The sequence below is a fragment of the Panthera tigris genome, chromosome A1, assembly GCF_018350195.1.
Source record: "Panthera tigris isolate Pti1 chromosome A1, P.tigris_Pti1_mat1.1, whole genome shotgun sequence".
Taxonomy (NCBI): Eukaryota; Metazoa; Chordata; class Mammalia; order Carnivora; family Felidae; genus Panthera; species Panthera tigris.
This window is the reverse complement of record NC_056660.1, coordinates 179,939,335-179,955,006: the sequence shown is the minus strand read 5'-3', so window position 1 is coordinate 179,955,006 and position 15,672 is coordinate 179,939,335. Positions and strand designations below refer to the sequence as shown.

The window sequence follows — 15,672 nt, the reverse complement described above, 5'->3', positions numbered from 1 at the left end:
ATGAAGTATATTCTTCTCACCTCAGCACCAAGGAAGTTACACTCATTACTCTGGCTGACAGCAATTTGTAGACATGGGTCTGGGTAGTTGGACATTTACGAGGTTGCTAAGGAACAAATGCTTTGGTTACAGAGGTCTCCGAAAGAAGCATTGGTTTGTTGTATCACCTCAAATCATTTATTTTATCCCATAAAGACAGGTGTGACCAATGGGATACAGGGTAGAGAAAAGCTAAATACAAATACTTGTTTTCTCCGAGATGGGGAGATTTTCACTTCCTAAGCAATGACCATCTCCAGCCCCCAGATGGAAAAACTGGAACCAGGTACTTCTCTGATCATTCTAATTTGCCATTAAGTTTCTCATAGTCATGAGGTACTTAGTAAAATTGTTACTCCTTCAAGATGCTGCCCTAAGCATTATGTCATGTCATCCTTAAAACATGCCCAAAAGTTGAGTATCATTATTCCCTAATGTGCAAACCAGGAAGAGTCTAAAAGCAGATTGATCAACTTTAAACAATAGCAAAAGGCAGTCAGAATTCAAACCCAGGTTTGTCCGATGGTAAAGTCTTTGTGCTTAGAATTACAGACTCTTTTGTTTTCAATGATTATGTTTCAGTTGGGAAAAACTGGCAATCCTAATGATGGGGAAGTCACATTAATAGATTCCTGAAGTTTAATTCTATGAGCTTCATGAAAGAGGTTATAGTAAATGTCTGTAACCTATAAAATCCTTTTTATGGAGGGGAAGGGGTGAGAGAAAGCTTAATCCCACAGTGGTGGTTTTTATCTGCTAGGGACCTACACTTTTGAATGTTCTCTGGAAGTCACAGAGCAACTGACTTTTCTGTGCTGTGATTTTGAAGAGTTCACAAGATTAGACCATTTCTACAGGGGTCTTATCGATTTTCTTGTCAAGTAAGAGACATTAGTGTCCTCTCTTCCTTTTCCTTCATCCTCTCTGTCCAGCCCATGGTCGAACAGTGTCCCTTCTTTCTTAAAAACTTTCCTCCAAAGTTGTCTCTTCTTCTCATTGACCATCCTAATCAAGACCCTTGTCACGTCATATTTGGATTTCTGCAATAATTTCCCAACTGACCTGGTTCTTTTCATCCTCCCCTCTAGAACATTTCGTATCCTGCCTGCAAATGAATTCCTCAAAACATTCCTTCCATTGCATCAGTCACTGCTCACGTATCATCAGTGGCTCCAACTTGCCCACCAGAGTATTTCACCATTCTCTAGGACAGGGCTTTCTTGGGTTACATTTGCTCCCCATTCCCCTCATCTTGGTAGCCTTCACTGACTACTTTATCTCTCATTGATCCCTTCTAGTTATGAGCCCAGTTTCCACTGAAACAGTATAATATTTAATTGCTGGTTTATCTGAGAGATCTAAGTCTAAATTTTTACTTGGTCACTTAGTGGCTGTGTGATTTTGACAAGTTGTTTGATTTCTCTGAGCCTCAGTTTTCTTATCTGTAAAATAGGATACAAATAGTACTTATCTTTAGGATTTTTGCAAGAATTGAATGAAATGATGACAGTGATGATGATGATGATGATGATGATGATGATGATAGCTGGCTAGCTAACATGTATTTTGTGTTTGCTCTCCTCCAGGCACTGTTCTAAATATTAGCTTATTCTTCACAACAACCTATAACATAGGTACTATTATTTTCAATTTTGTAAATAGGGAAACTGAGACACAGATGGGTGAAGCTAATGCCTGATTCTGGCTACACAGATAGTCTGGCTACACAACCATCATTCTTTTTTTTTTTTAATTAAAATATATTTTCCATACAATGTTACATTAGTTTCAGGTATACAATATAGTGAACACAACCCTCATTCTTAACTAATCTTCTATTCCACCTTCCCTTGGTAAATGATCAGTAAGTTGTACCCGGTAACATAGGTCTATGCTTCCTTATCTGAAATTCTTGGGGAGCCAAATGATTTTTGGAATCCAGAATCTGGAGAATTATAAAAAAGTTATACTTGGCACATACTAGATATTATATAACCTAGTAGTGATTAGACCAATTCTCTCTCTCTCTCTCTCTCTCTCTCTCTCACACACACACACACACACACACACAAAGAATGATCCAAGTTTGGGCTTTAAAGCTTTTTGGATTTCAAACTGCAGAAAAGGGATTGTAGCCTTATAGAAATAAAATTATTAGCAATGATTATAAGCATAATAAATGGTGGCTTATTATTACAACTTCTGTGACTCTTCTTTTACTGGATGAGCTCATAGTAAAATGTGCTCAAACATTCCTCAGTTAACTAATGGGCTGGGAGGGGAAGGTACTAGTCATGAGACCAGATCTTTAACCTCTTTCACACATGGCACTCTCTCTTCTTACCCTAGTATGACTTCATGGAACGTCTGGATGGGAAGGAGAAGTGGAGTGTGGTTGAGTCACCCAGGGAACGCCGGAGCATACAGACCCTCGTTCAAAATGAAGCCGTGTTTGTACAGTACCTGGATGTGGGCCTGTGGCACTTGGCCTTCTACAATGATGGCAAAGACAAAGAGATGGTTTCCTTCAACACTGTTGTCTTAGGTAGGTGTGGGGTCTCTGAGGTGATATGCCACAAGGGGAAGAACGGAAATGTTCTGGGTTTCTCTGTAGAAGGCACATCTTCCAATGTAGTTTCTACTGTATGAGAAACCAAACCAGAATCCCTTAGTTAGACCTCATAGTATCTTTCACCTAAAACTAGCCCTGATTAAAATGGGAAGACTGACTACAGGATCCAGTTGTGGTAAATAGCTTGAATCAGACAGACTGGCTCAAGTCCTGGCCACACAACCTACACAAATTGTTAGACTTTTGCAAGCTTTAGTTTCCTCATGGTAAGATAGAACTAGGACCCATGCCATAGGGCTCTTGTGAGAATCAAATAACACAAAGTCTATAAATCTCTAAACATGCACTGGAGCCAAGAAATACAGACCATTCACGTCAGCTCAGAATTTCTCTTAAAAATCCAGGAAAGCCCAAAATAAAAAGTTTTAAAAAGCCATAAAAATAAATCAAGAAAAGGATATAGACATAAGGAAAAAAATCGTATCTTCGTTCCCATGTAGGTAAATCTCATAATTAAGCACTTGTCACTTTTGGCATGTTTTAGCCCTGTTTTTTTTTTTTTTTTTATTAGCTTTCACAGGAGAAGCTATGGTTGTATTCAAAATTTCCTCTTATATGTGCTTATAAACCCCTGAAAGGGCCATTAGTTTCAGAAGATTTTACAAAGTTTTCCAAAGCAAACCTGAAGGATTTTAACAATTAAATAAGACACAGATATTTTCATTATATCTATTTTGTCATCAGGTTTTTATCCTGACAAAGATAACGGATCCTGGGTAGAACATTTGTGAATTGGGGCAGTGTTAGACGCATTTCACAGAGGAATACACTGAGGCTCAGAAAACTGAGTCTTCCAGGTCCCAGGATGTAGACATGGTAGAAATGGCATGGCCTTCTGGGCCTTTCTGCATGTTGTCTCCAACGTGTTTAGCTGGGCGTGCTGAGGTTCACTGGAGAAGCCTCGATAAGGTAGTGTCATGAGGAAAGACCTGGTAATGGAGGATTAAATCCCAGCTTCTCATTCCTACCTCCTAACTGGGAAAGTCACTTACCTCCCAGAGCCTCAGTTTCATTTGTGAAAATGTAATAACTGTGTCGTTGAAGGGAAGGATGATGTGACTTTACATATGGACCGTGTCTACAATGGAGCTAGTAGTCACTGAATGAGAGCTGATGGTTTTCTAGGAGCCCATCTTGTACAGCTGTTTTTTTCTAGTGACTGCATTTTCAGAACTTCTCTATTGGCCACACGGATTTCTCTGAGGGGTCCCTTGATTCTTGAAAGATCTATGTAAGCCAACCTAGAATGCAGGTGGCAGTTTGCTATCCATAGCCACAACTTCCAAATTGTATAAAATCAGGATTTGGTATTGACCATAGCATCACAGCTAAACCTTATTCCCTCTGCTAAGGAAAAATTGGTCCTATCAGGACTAGCCAAATGGTCTAAAGCAGGGGTTGACACACTGTAGCCCATGGACTGAGTCTGGCCCACTGCCTGCTTTTATAAATAAAGTTTTTCTGGAGCACAGCCATGTTCATCTGTTGACATATTGTCTCTGGCAGCTAAAACAACAGAGTTGAGTAGTTACAACAGAGACAGTTTGGCCAACAAAACCTAAATATTTACTTTCTGTCCCTTTGCAGAAAATGTTTGCCAACCCCTGCTCTAAACTAATGTTATAAACTTTGTATCATGGAAGCCACTGGAAAACGTCTTCCTCAGTGACAGAAAATTTCCAGCATCAGATTACATACCAATAGGGAATAGAGAGAAGCAAAAAGTTTGATAAAAACCAGCTCACAAGAGGAAAAAAGTAGTTTGAGTTGTTGAGATTAAAAGAAATCTCGGGGCACCCGGGTGGCTCAGTCGGTTGAGCGTCCACCTTCGGCTCGGGTCATGATCTCATGGTTTGTGAGTTCAAGCCCTGTGTAGGGCTCTGTGTTGACAGCTCAGAGCCTGGAGCCTGCTTCAGATTCTGTGTCTCCCTGTCTCTCTGCACCCCCACGCCCACTGCTAGTTTTGTGTGTCTCTCAAAAAATAAATAAACATTAATTTTTTTAAGCAATCTTAAGTTTAAGAACATAATGAGAGGGATGCCTGGGTGGCTCAGTTGGTTGAACATCCGACTTTGGCTCAGGTTCATGATCTCATGGTTCGTGAGTTTGAACCCCGCATCGGGCTCTGAGCTGACAGTGTGGAGCCTGCTTGCGATTCTCTCTCACTCTCTGTCTCTCTCTGCCTCTCCCCACTCACTCTCTCGCAGAAGAAAAAAGAGAGAACATGAGAAATTACATATTTTTTGTCACCTTATATTTATACTCAAAAGGTTTAGTACAAACATAAAACCACGTGCCATAAACAGCAGCTGGCTTAGTTGGTGTCTACAAGGACTCAGTGAAATGGCTAATAACGAAAACAAGTACACATTTATGGAATTCTGACAATACGCTCACCTCTGGATCAGGCCCTCTGGGAGTACTAGGCCAGTCAACCCATAGAGTAGTCATGTGAGGTAGGTACCTCCAGTATTCTATCTTCTAGTGGAGAAGCCACCACTGAGAAAAGTTAAACAACTTGCCCAAGGTCATACACCCTAATCCAGGGTGGAGTCAGCATCCAAACATTCCAGAGCCTGTGCTCTTAACCACTGGATTGCTTTGGATTCCAGCCACATAAATCCCTTTCCCACTGCACAGCAAATTTTCTGGGGGCCAGATTATCTAGTAATGGCTTCTGCCTTCCCTCTCCTTTATCCATATAGACACAGACGTTGTGGTAGTGAGATGCCCTTCCCCCAGGCCATTACCCTCATTCCCCTGTCAGAGATGAGAATAGCAGTTCTCCCCAGAGGATTTCTCTTGTCTGGACTGTAGCTCAAACAGAAAGTCAAAGGTAATCGGCCTAATAATTGGGCAGACATCTTGATAGAGCAATGATAGTAATTGGCTTGAAATGCAGGGAAAAGAATAGTGTTTTATTTGGTTCAGAGGTTTTCCCACACATACCTATTATCAGAACGTTCTCCGTCAAGAGCAGCCAGGAGCGCCGAAAGCCCCTGCGATATGAAACAGAAGGAAAAATGTTAGACGGGTGTCAACCAGCGATCACACTAAATATACCTTTGACTCAGGGAAGTCTTTTGATGTGTTTTGGAAAGAAGCAGCTGCTTTCAGAAATGAGTTTCATCTCAGGGGACAACAGAGTGGTATACTTAAAGTGCGGTGCAGATTTACTAGAGGCCACCCTCTGCCTATGTAAAAACCCCATTTCCTGGGCTTCCTGTCAGCACCTGCCATTGTTCCTCAAGAAAACTTAAATCAGGCTGACAGAAAGGAAACCTGATAATATCACAACAGTACTATTTAATCCGGTGTTGCAAAAGGGGGACTGAAAGTGTGGGTTCCTTTTATATTTCAACAGCACCATGCGATTGCTTTTTCTCTCCAAAACTGTAGAAATGCTGAGAAAATGCAATGAAAAGTACTCATCATTACAGCTTTTGCTTATATTGGATTCTCCTACCCTCCTACACACACACACACATGCATGCACACACTTTGACAACTGTTTACCAAGGACCTGCTGTGTACATTGAGAATACCTCAATGAATGATTCACATCTGGTCTGTTCCTCATGGAGCCTGGTGAGAGAAGACACACACCATGAAAGGGTGATTGTGGGAATTACAGGAACACAGAAATGGATATAAAAACCTCCTTGATTGAGAGAAGATGGGGAAGGAAGATATCCAGGAGCTAGGTATTTTGTAAACTGACATTAAGGATAAATACCTCAGCTAAAGAGCAAGAGAGGTCCTCCAGCGCAGCAAAGAGCTCCGTCCTTTTGCATGAGACTCTGGTGGCAAAGAGCTCCCTCGACCTCTGCTGCCTTATCTCTAAAGTTGGTAGGTTTGGAAACAGGGTGCTTTGAGCTCAGCAGTGTCAGGGTTTGTTTTTTTTTAATGTTTATTTACTTTTGAGAGAGAGAGAGAGAGAGAGACAAAGCACAAGCAGGCAAGGGACAGAGAGAGAGGGAGACACAGAATCTGAGGGCTCCAGGCTCTGAGCTGTCAGCACACAATCCAACATGGGGCTTGAACCCAAGAACCATGAGATCATGACCTGAGCCACAGTCAGAGGCTCAACCGACTGAGCCACCCAGGTTCCCCTCAGCAGTGTCAGTTTGTACCAAACCATTCCCAGACCTGGATGCTGGTCGAGGGAGAAGCAATCTCTACCTCACTATAGGGGTGACTTCTTAAAATGCAAAGTGGACAGTGTTATTTCTATGTTGAAAACAAGAATCCAACTATCTGCATGACCTACAGGGCCCCATATGATCTGACCCCCTGCCTGGACCTCTCCAAACTCATTTCATGTCACTCCCTTCCTTTTTGTTACCCTCTAGCCACATTGGATCAGTTCTGCTATTTTCCACCTCAGGGCCTTTACATAAGCTATTCCTACTATATGAAATACTTTGTTACTAGCTCTTCACTTGCCTATCTCAGCTCACCCTTAAATATCACCTGCATGGAATGGAGAGGGCCTTTCTGGCCTTCCTCCCTGAGTATCTTCCTCCTGCTACTCCCTATCGAAGTATCCTATTCTATTCAAAGTACTTATCAAATTTTACTTGTTTTATTTGTTGATATATTGGGGGGGGGGTGTGACCTGTATTCTCCATGACAGTGAAAGTTATATGAGGGCAGGGACCTTCCCTGTCTTATTTACCGTTGTATTCACCAATGCCTTTTACAGTGCCTCGCATAGAATAGTTGTTTAGTTAATAAAGTGAACCATACTTCAAGAATATGACAGGTCTAAGAGCTCACCCTAATTGTAAGCTAACATGTTAGCTTGCCACAATTTCATAGATATTATCAAAAGGCATGAAACTCCTGGGTCAGAGACAAGGGCCTTTATCACTCAGAACAATGCAATATCCAGATATTAGTATGTGTGCTGGTCCTCCAAGCCCCAGTTCCCACAGGGCTACATGAACAGGGGCCCGTGATACCCGCACATGCAATAGGTTGCATCACAGAAAAGAAATCTTGAGTTTATTACACCTGAGTCTCTCAGAATGGGCAGTGAGCCTGCCTGTTCTTTGCTCTAGAGGGAAATATTATCTTTATTATACTGGACAGTAAGTAAACCTGCCCTTTGCTCTGGAGAAAGACACTATATCTGTCTTCCAACGTGGTTCACTGTGCAGACAACCTTGAAAAGATAGTCCAAAACTAAGGCAGTGTGTCAGCTCACAAGACCTTCAGAAACGCATATGGAGGATTAGAGACATGGAGAACTGTCTCCCCAAACCATGTGAAATTGCTGATTTTTGACCTGCAGAAGTGGCTATTTCATGATTCAACCTAAAGCTTCTTGAATGAATGCATGTATGATGAATAAATGGAAATCAGTAGCCACTTGGATGTTTCTCAGCCCACCCACAGAGCCAACCTCAAGGAGTTTCAACCTGAAGCGTTAATTGATAAACATTCAAGAAATTGGCTTGATGGAGTCTGTAGTCTTTTACCTGATTTCATAAAAGCAAATACACTCATTGAGTTCTCCTCAGAGTGCCAGAAACCAACTACAGCTTGGTTCTGGAAGAAGAGGACTAGGAAGGGAAACACTAGAAAGAAAGCAGTATGCACAATTTTGCTTTTCAGTCCAGAGTGGGAGTAACTGGAAAATTTGGTTTAAAGGAAAAGCCTTCTTTACCACTCTCAGGTTACTCCATTAGGAATGGTCTTACTTGATAGTCTTTCATGCAACATCCACCAGGTCAGTGACCCTGACTCCCCAAGTGTTGGGTAAAGGTCACATTCTGGCCATGATGGCTTGTGTTTTTCATCATCTTAGTAATTTGGCACCTGAAAGTCTAAGTGTGTTTATTTTAATTTAAGGCAAAAAAAATGAGGTTGATAATAATAATAATAATAATAATAATAATAATTTTAAGAGTATGTCTTCATCTGTGTAGACCTAAGTTAACATGAAAAAGTTCCAAAATGATCCCTTTGAAGTTATGACTTAAGAGTATGCATAGAAAAGTAAATCATGAAATAAGATGGCTATGCTGGTTAGAACAAATGGGAACTAATTGATTTTCATGAAAAATAAGATCTGCAAAAGGTAGGCATAAAAGGACTTTTGTATGACCTAAGACCTACTATTTAATGGATCCAAAACCGTGCCTAAATTGGTCAGTCTTACACATTTGGATTTTTCTTTCCTTAAAGCAAGGAATTTTTTTACTCTACAAACCTGAGATCAGGAACCACCACTGTCATTTGGAGACTCCTCCCCGTTATCTGAGGCTAAAGGCTGATATCCCACATGTCATACCAAATCTCAGATTGATAGCCTGAAAGGGCAGGGGGCAGGTAGGGGGCACAGGGAGGGAAGGGGACAACATTCATGATGTTTTAAACTTGTCAACATTCAGACATGGGAAATTTCAGGTTTTAAATCCAAATAAGTCATTTCTTTTGAAAAAGCAGATGTTGCAGCAATACTAACCCTGCATTCCTGCCTGGGTGTTAGTCAGATAGAGAGCAGTGGTTACTTCCATGCATTGTCCACATTGCCCTCATCCCTTTAATTTCCCATTCCCTCCACTCACTCACGCTCGCTACCGGTCCCCCGTGGGCACTTGAGGACACTACCACTGGTCTTCAAAACTGATTACCAAATTGCTTCATCAGCAAACAGAGGAAAGGGTAGTTGCTAAGTTTCTCTCTTTTTCAGATTCAGTGCAAGACTGTCCACGTAACTGCCACGGGAATGGCGAATGTGTGTCCGGGCTATGTCACTGCTTCCCAGGATTTCTAGGAGCAGACTGTGCTAAAGGTACTTACCACTCCTTCCCTGCTATGGTTGGATAACAAGACATAGACTTCTTTGAGGGGGCGAGGGGGTACCAAAGAAGCCCACATGCCCTCCAGAATTCCACTGGGACAACTTGTAAGCCCATGCATGCTAGAAGACCTAACCCTTTAGCAAGGAGCAGGTTTTAATATATGACAATTGGCCAATTTACCTAGAAGAGCAGGGAGGTTATCCTTGGCATCGAGGTGTGCTGAGAAGAAAGATTTGCTAAAAATTAGATGGTTGGATTTCCTGTAAAAGCAAAAGTGAATTACCATCACTCCTTTCTTATAATCATTAACTTCTATGTAATGGAAGATTAAGCATCTCAGGGTTAGTAAATTTCATTCATTCTGGCCAGCTACACTCTTAATCTAGGAAGCGCTATTTATCTTGGTGGAATCGGTTTTAAATTGTATTATTAATTTATCTACACTCCTTTGCACAGAATTGCTGGGGCCCTGGGATTCTTGGGGGAAAGGTAATATAAGAGAAAATGACTCTCACAAAACCAGGGGACTTAGGGGCTGCATACCTAGCTTGCAAAAGACCTTGAGCATAACCTTCAAGTGTCTCTGTCAAAGGCAAGTGTAAGAGAAAGCAGAGCTTCTCACCCTTTTCCGATATGTTGTGCGCACTCACACACACATGTATATATTCTAGGTAAATACAAATATAAAATTAAAATTAACCTTTTACAAAACTACACTTATCTTCACTCCATGCTTCTTTTCTATTTCATCTTCTAAAAACACCAGTTAAAACCCACTACACTGATTGGGGCATCTTGATGGCACAGCATCCAACTCTTGATTTCAGCTCAGGTCATGATCTCACACTTTGTGGGATCAAGCCCCACACTGTTAGCGTGCAACCTGCTTAGGATTCTCTCTCACCCTTTCTCTGTGCCCCTCCTTTGCTCACTCTATCTGGCGCGCGCGCTCTCTCTCTCTCTCTCTCTCTCTCTCTCTCTCAAAATAAATAAACTTTAAAGAAAAAAAAACCAGCTATGCTGATTCCTCACCCACCAGCAGGTCATATCCCAGTGTGGAAAGCAATGAGGAAGAGGTTCAGAACCCTTGCTGAGGAGTCAGACATTTCTGAGTTGAATCTCAGCTCCACCACTGAGTGTCTCTGTGACCTTGAGCAAGTGATCTAACATTTCTGAATCTCAGCTTCCTCCTCTGGAAAAGTGCAGAGTTTCTTCACAAGTTCATTGTGAGGATGGTATGAGGCAAACACACCCAAAGCTCTTAGCAGAACATGGTGTGATCCCTCTAAGAGTTTATGTTTACCATTTTTAATTGATGTATATCACACTGTATTTATTTATATATTTAAACAATCTTTTCATTATTTTTATGTGCCCCTCATTAAAAGACCATCATCCTGCCTTGATGCTCAGAGAGAGAGGCACTTATTAATAAAGCTACTCTGTAAATGCTAACTAGCGCCACTCCTTTTCCCCATTCTCACCACAATTGCTGGGGAAAATTGCATTTCAAACATTCACAGTATTCCAAAGATTTGTGATTCCCAGCTTTCTGAGTGCTGAGTGATAAGCGAAGAGGACTTCCTTGTGCTTGAAATTCTGGATTTGGCTGCACATGAACGAGCCCAATCCCTAAATGATACCACCTACAGACATATCCTCCATCACTAAGTAATGTGAAAGTTTTGGTAAACTTGTCAGATACAAAAGGGAAGCAGAGCAAGAAGCCTCAGCATACTCTACCAAGTGGCATGTGGGCATATCACCAAGTAGACCGTGGACCCTTGAGTGCTTTGCTTGGCCAGGTTCTGAGGCACCGTGATGGGGGAAGGTGGATGACACAAGGCTTCACTGCACTGAACGCTTTTCCTTGTGAATGCTGGAAAGGAGGGAAAACCTCAGTACTGCTTGAATGGCCTTTCTTGCGTAATCTAATTTTCCTAGGAGTGAAGACATTAATGAAAGGAAGGACAGAACAGTTCTTTCATATGTGGCTGCAAATGGGCTGAGCCCTCCGCTGCATGGCCCATGAGCTGTAAATGTATATTAACACTGACACACATCGATGTATTATTAATCCTAAAAACCATGTGTGCTCTGGCAGCACATCCAGTTACTGGCCTTTCAGCCCTAAGTACCTCAGCCATTTAAGAACTCCTCGCTCTAAATCCATTTGCAGACGGGCGTCCATTCTGCATTATGGATCTGTAATGGCGTGTGCATTTAGCTGCTTAAAAGGACTCTCGGTGTGAGTTTTGCATTCGCCACCTGCACTGTGGCTGGGCGCACACTCCAAATGTGCATTAGCCATGGTATATAATTGATCATTGTGAAACAAATATTGAGCGGCTGTTAAGAGTAGTTACTCCTGCATACTCAGGAGCTATTCCTGTAATCAGCCTTTGAACTTGTTGTATATTTTAATTTAGCTCTTGATGCCTGCAGTGGGCAAAATTGAAGTATTTGAAGAATAAAACTGTTTTCTCTTTGTTTCCCTATTTTTTTCTTGGCAAAGTTGGCTCAAGAGTATTAGGAGTAAAAATCTACCTCTTTGCCCTAAAGATATTTCTTCCTTAGGATTTTTGAAATGGACACAGTTTAAGCTACTTTACTAACGATATTGGGAAATATTCTAAGCCCTTTATTCCCCGAACCTTGCTCTTTCACGTACCACCTTTATGATTTTCAAAATCATAAATTCACGGACTATCTATATTATTATTTACTTAACATATTTCTCCAAGTCAACTCATGACATTTACATTGATAAATTTGTTCTGAAAAGAACAATGTCAAAATCCAAAATTTGAAAAGAGAAAACTTGTCAATTGCAATAAATAGGACATGTTAGTGCTACCTTTGACCCTATCGAGAGAGGAATATTTTCACGGTCATGAGCATTCAAGCCAAGTCAGCTTCTCACACACTTATTGCACACCAAGAATCACAAAAGTGGAGCTGAGCCCATGTACTCTAGTCTGGCTTCTAGAGAGATGCAACCCTTTAACATTTCATTTTATAAATATCGGCTCCTCAGAGTAACAAAAATCGCTAACTACACCTGTGTGATGAAGTGAGAAACCAGTAAAAATAGGCACTCAAATTTAACTGTAAGAGTTTCAAGTGAATAAATGTAATGATTAGCACCTGAGTTAAGGCTCCACTTCAAATTGTTTTTTTAATAATGACAAATAGTTATTAAGTATTAGATGTGTAGAAGGCACTGTGTGAAGTACTTAAAACATACTACTTTATCCTTTCTCATATCAACAATAGGAGATAAATCCTGTTTTAACTACCCCCCACGTTTGAAGTTTTTTTATATTGAAATCTCCTTTCTGACTTGCAGACAAATTGCAAAAACAGTACATAGAGTTCCTGTGCAGAGTTCACCTAATGTCAACATTTTAAATTATAATGGTTCAATTATTGAAACCAGGAAATTAACACTGAAGCAATGCTATTGACTAATTTACAGACTTTTTTTTCTAATTTTTCCCTTCTTTTTCTGGTTCTCATCCCACATTGTATTTACTTGTCATGTCTCCTATGTCCCCTCCAGTTTGTGAAGGGTCCTCAGTCTTTGCCTTGTGTTTCATGACCTTGACCATTTTGAAGAGTACCGGTCAGGTATATTTTACTATGTCCCTCAATGTGGGTTTGTCTGATGTTTTCTCGAGATTAGGTTGAAGTTGCACATTTTTAGCAAAATGCTGTGCCCTCCTCAGTGAATCGTATCAAAGATACACCTCTGATTTTTAATAAAAGAAATATTGGAATGTGGTTGTGTGTAAGTGTGTGTATGTGTGTGCACATGTATCTCCCCTCCCCCACCACCCCTATAGCAGAGACACTATGAGGCTCTATCCCATTGGCCCTGCACAGTTTGTTGGTGGCTATGGCAGATTGCCACTTAAAAACAACTTCTGGGGCGCCTGGGTGGCTCAGTTAGTTGGGCGTCCGACGTCAGCTCAGGTCACGATGTCAAGGTCTGTGAATTCAAGTCCCATGTTGGGCTCTGTGCTGACAGCTAGGAGCCTGGAGACTGTTTCAGCTTCTGTGTCTCCCTCTCTCTCTGCCCCTCCCCCATTCATGCTCTGTCTCTCTCTCTTTCAAAAATAAATAAACATTAATTTTTTTAAAACCCAACTTCTGAGCCCAAGAAGCTCCTAAGTGTTAGAATAAAATAAGTGGGGCAGACAAGGTGAAGTAATCATGCTAGCAAATGTAGAAAGGAAAGTCAGCTGGCCCTGCCAGCTAGAATGGCTCCTGCCACCTCCCAGCTCTAGCCCATGATCATTTCTCTTCCTTCTTGATAAAAGTCTTAGGAATACCCAAGTCCCCCCTCAACACAAACCCGCATTCACCTTTGTTCCTTCCCTGACAGCTGTGCCCAGGATGCCTCCAGTGCTGCCAGTTTCTGCCACCGCAGGCGGCAGGTAGACTCAGGCCCTCCTGCCAGGGGAGAAATTTGCCATGTTAGCAAGTGAGATTCCCATCACATCCGAATGACCGGGTATGTGTCCAAGTGACAGAAATACGGATTTACTCTCTTGACCTCACACTGCGCCTCCCATGCCCTCAGATGTGCGGTGCAGACAGCAGTTCCTTGTCTTCTTATACACCTGCCAGTCTGCATCAGGCATCTGAAGACAGCCTTGTGGTGAACGGAGGAATCAGTCAGCGTGAATTTGCAGAGCATTCATTCCACAGCCCCCACTGAGCTGGGGTCCTGGGAGGCTCAGAAGTCAAAATGGAACTGATCCTCACATCAAAAGAATGTGTAAGGGTTCTAACACATTGTTCCAAGCCAGTTGAGGGGACAGAACTTATTCATGCATCCAACAAATGCTTATTATGTGCCTTGTATGAGTCAGGTACTTCACTAAGTGCCAGAAATATAATGATGAGCAAGCACGCCATGGCCCTACCTTCTGAGAGCTTCCATTCTGCTGGATACACATGATAAGCAAGTGGGAAGTAGAAGTGTTGAGTCTTAAATGCTGTGATGTGGACTTTGAATGGTGTAGACATTGTTAAGATGATAAGTTTATGAAGAAATGAATCTATATGAATCTATATAAGTAGCCAATTAGCATCAGGGCATGTGGAGAAAATTCCATGGAAAAAGACTCTAACAAGGGAACTATACTGAAGGGTGTCTTCCGGTATAGAATTTCATTATTTGTGCAGTGTAATAAGCAATGTGTTCAGATTCAGAGCTTGAGGACAAATGGCATTTCTTTCCTGGTACTTTGTCCCATTCTCCATCAGGTACCTCTCCCATCCAGCTCTAAGTATTGTTAAGTCTACAGTTTTTATTATTACTATCTGCCGTTCATAACTTCCTCCTTGCTTAAATGCTATTTGTTGTGGTCTACATGCTTTTTAATTATGATTCCTTTTTTCTTTTATTTACTTTTATTTGAAGGTCTTTCACTGGCTTGAGATGCTTCCTTGGGTTGTTGGCAAAACAGCCTTGCATTTCAGAAGACATCCAAGGCTTCTGATTTTTCTCTTTTGACACTGGCTTCTCCGATGGCTTATTTGGTTGTGAGCTTGAGGCCCCAAACCTACAGCAGAAACTTAAAACACGAGAGCCTTACTTGTTAGGTAATGCGTACTTAATAGCTATTAGAAATGACACTTCCTGCTGCTGAACAGCTGTCAGGGGAGACCTAGAAATGCCACAACCACGGGAACATAAAGCCTTCTCTCTGGGGGTTGTCTTCAGCTCCTACCCAGCTTCTGTGGAGGCTTGAAAAAAGACAACAGGGATCTTGCCATTTTTCTCCTGTTAACTGGAAAATCTACCCACTATCCAGTCCCTCTTGGAGTTCTAACACTAAAGTCAAACTCATCGTCATCATCACCGACATTTATTGAGTTCTTACTGTGCACCAACCACTGTACTAAGCAACTGCATAATTATCTCACCTCACCATCAATATCCCTATTTTATATACAACTACAGTCCCCTTTTATACATGAAGAAAATGAAGCCCAGAGAGGTTAGGTAACTTGCTGAAGATCACTCAGCTAGGAAGTGGTATTGCTGGGATTCAAACCAGGCAGTCTTGGCCAGGCTCTTTACTCTAGACCATGAAATTCAACTTGGGGGACGTGAGGCCAAAGGAAGATGCACTTTTCAAGCAGTTTGTGTGGTGATTGTGCACTAGGGTTTGAACC

The 15,672-nt window shown here is 41.6% G+C and overlaps 1 protein-coding gene across 3 annotated transcripts in view; it reads left to right on the top strand.

The window, feature by feature from the left end:
- TENM2 (teneurin transmembrane protein 2) overlaps positions 1-15,672 on the top strand; it is a 941,161-nt gene that overhangs the window by 756,247 nt on the left and 169,242 nt on the right. For all 3 annotated transcript variants that reach the window (XM_042992783.1, XM_042992777.1, XM_042992795.1), the window contains 2 exons: positions 2,389-2,584; positions 9,372-9,473. In XM_042992783.1, coding sequence (XP_042848717.1) covers positions 2,389-2,584; positions 9,372-9,473 — 298 coding nt within the window. The remainder of the gene's footprint in view (positions 1-2,388; positions 2,585-9,371; positions 9,474-15,672) is intronic.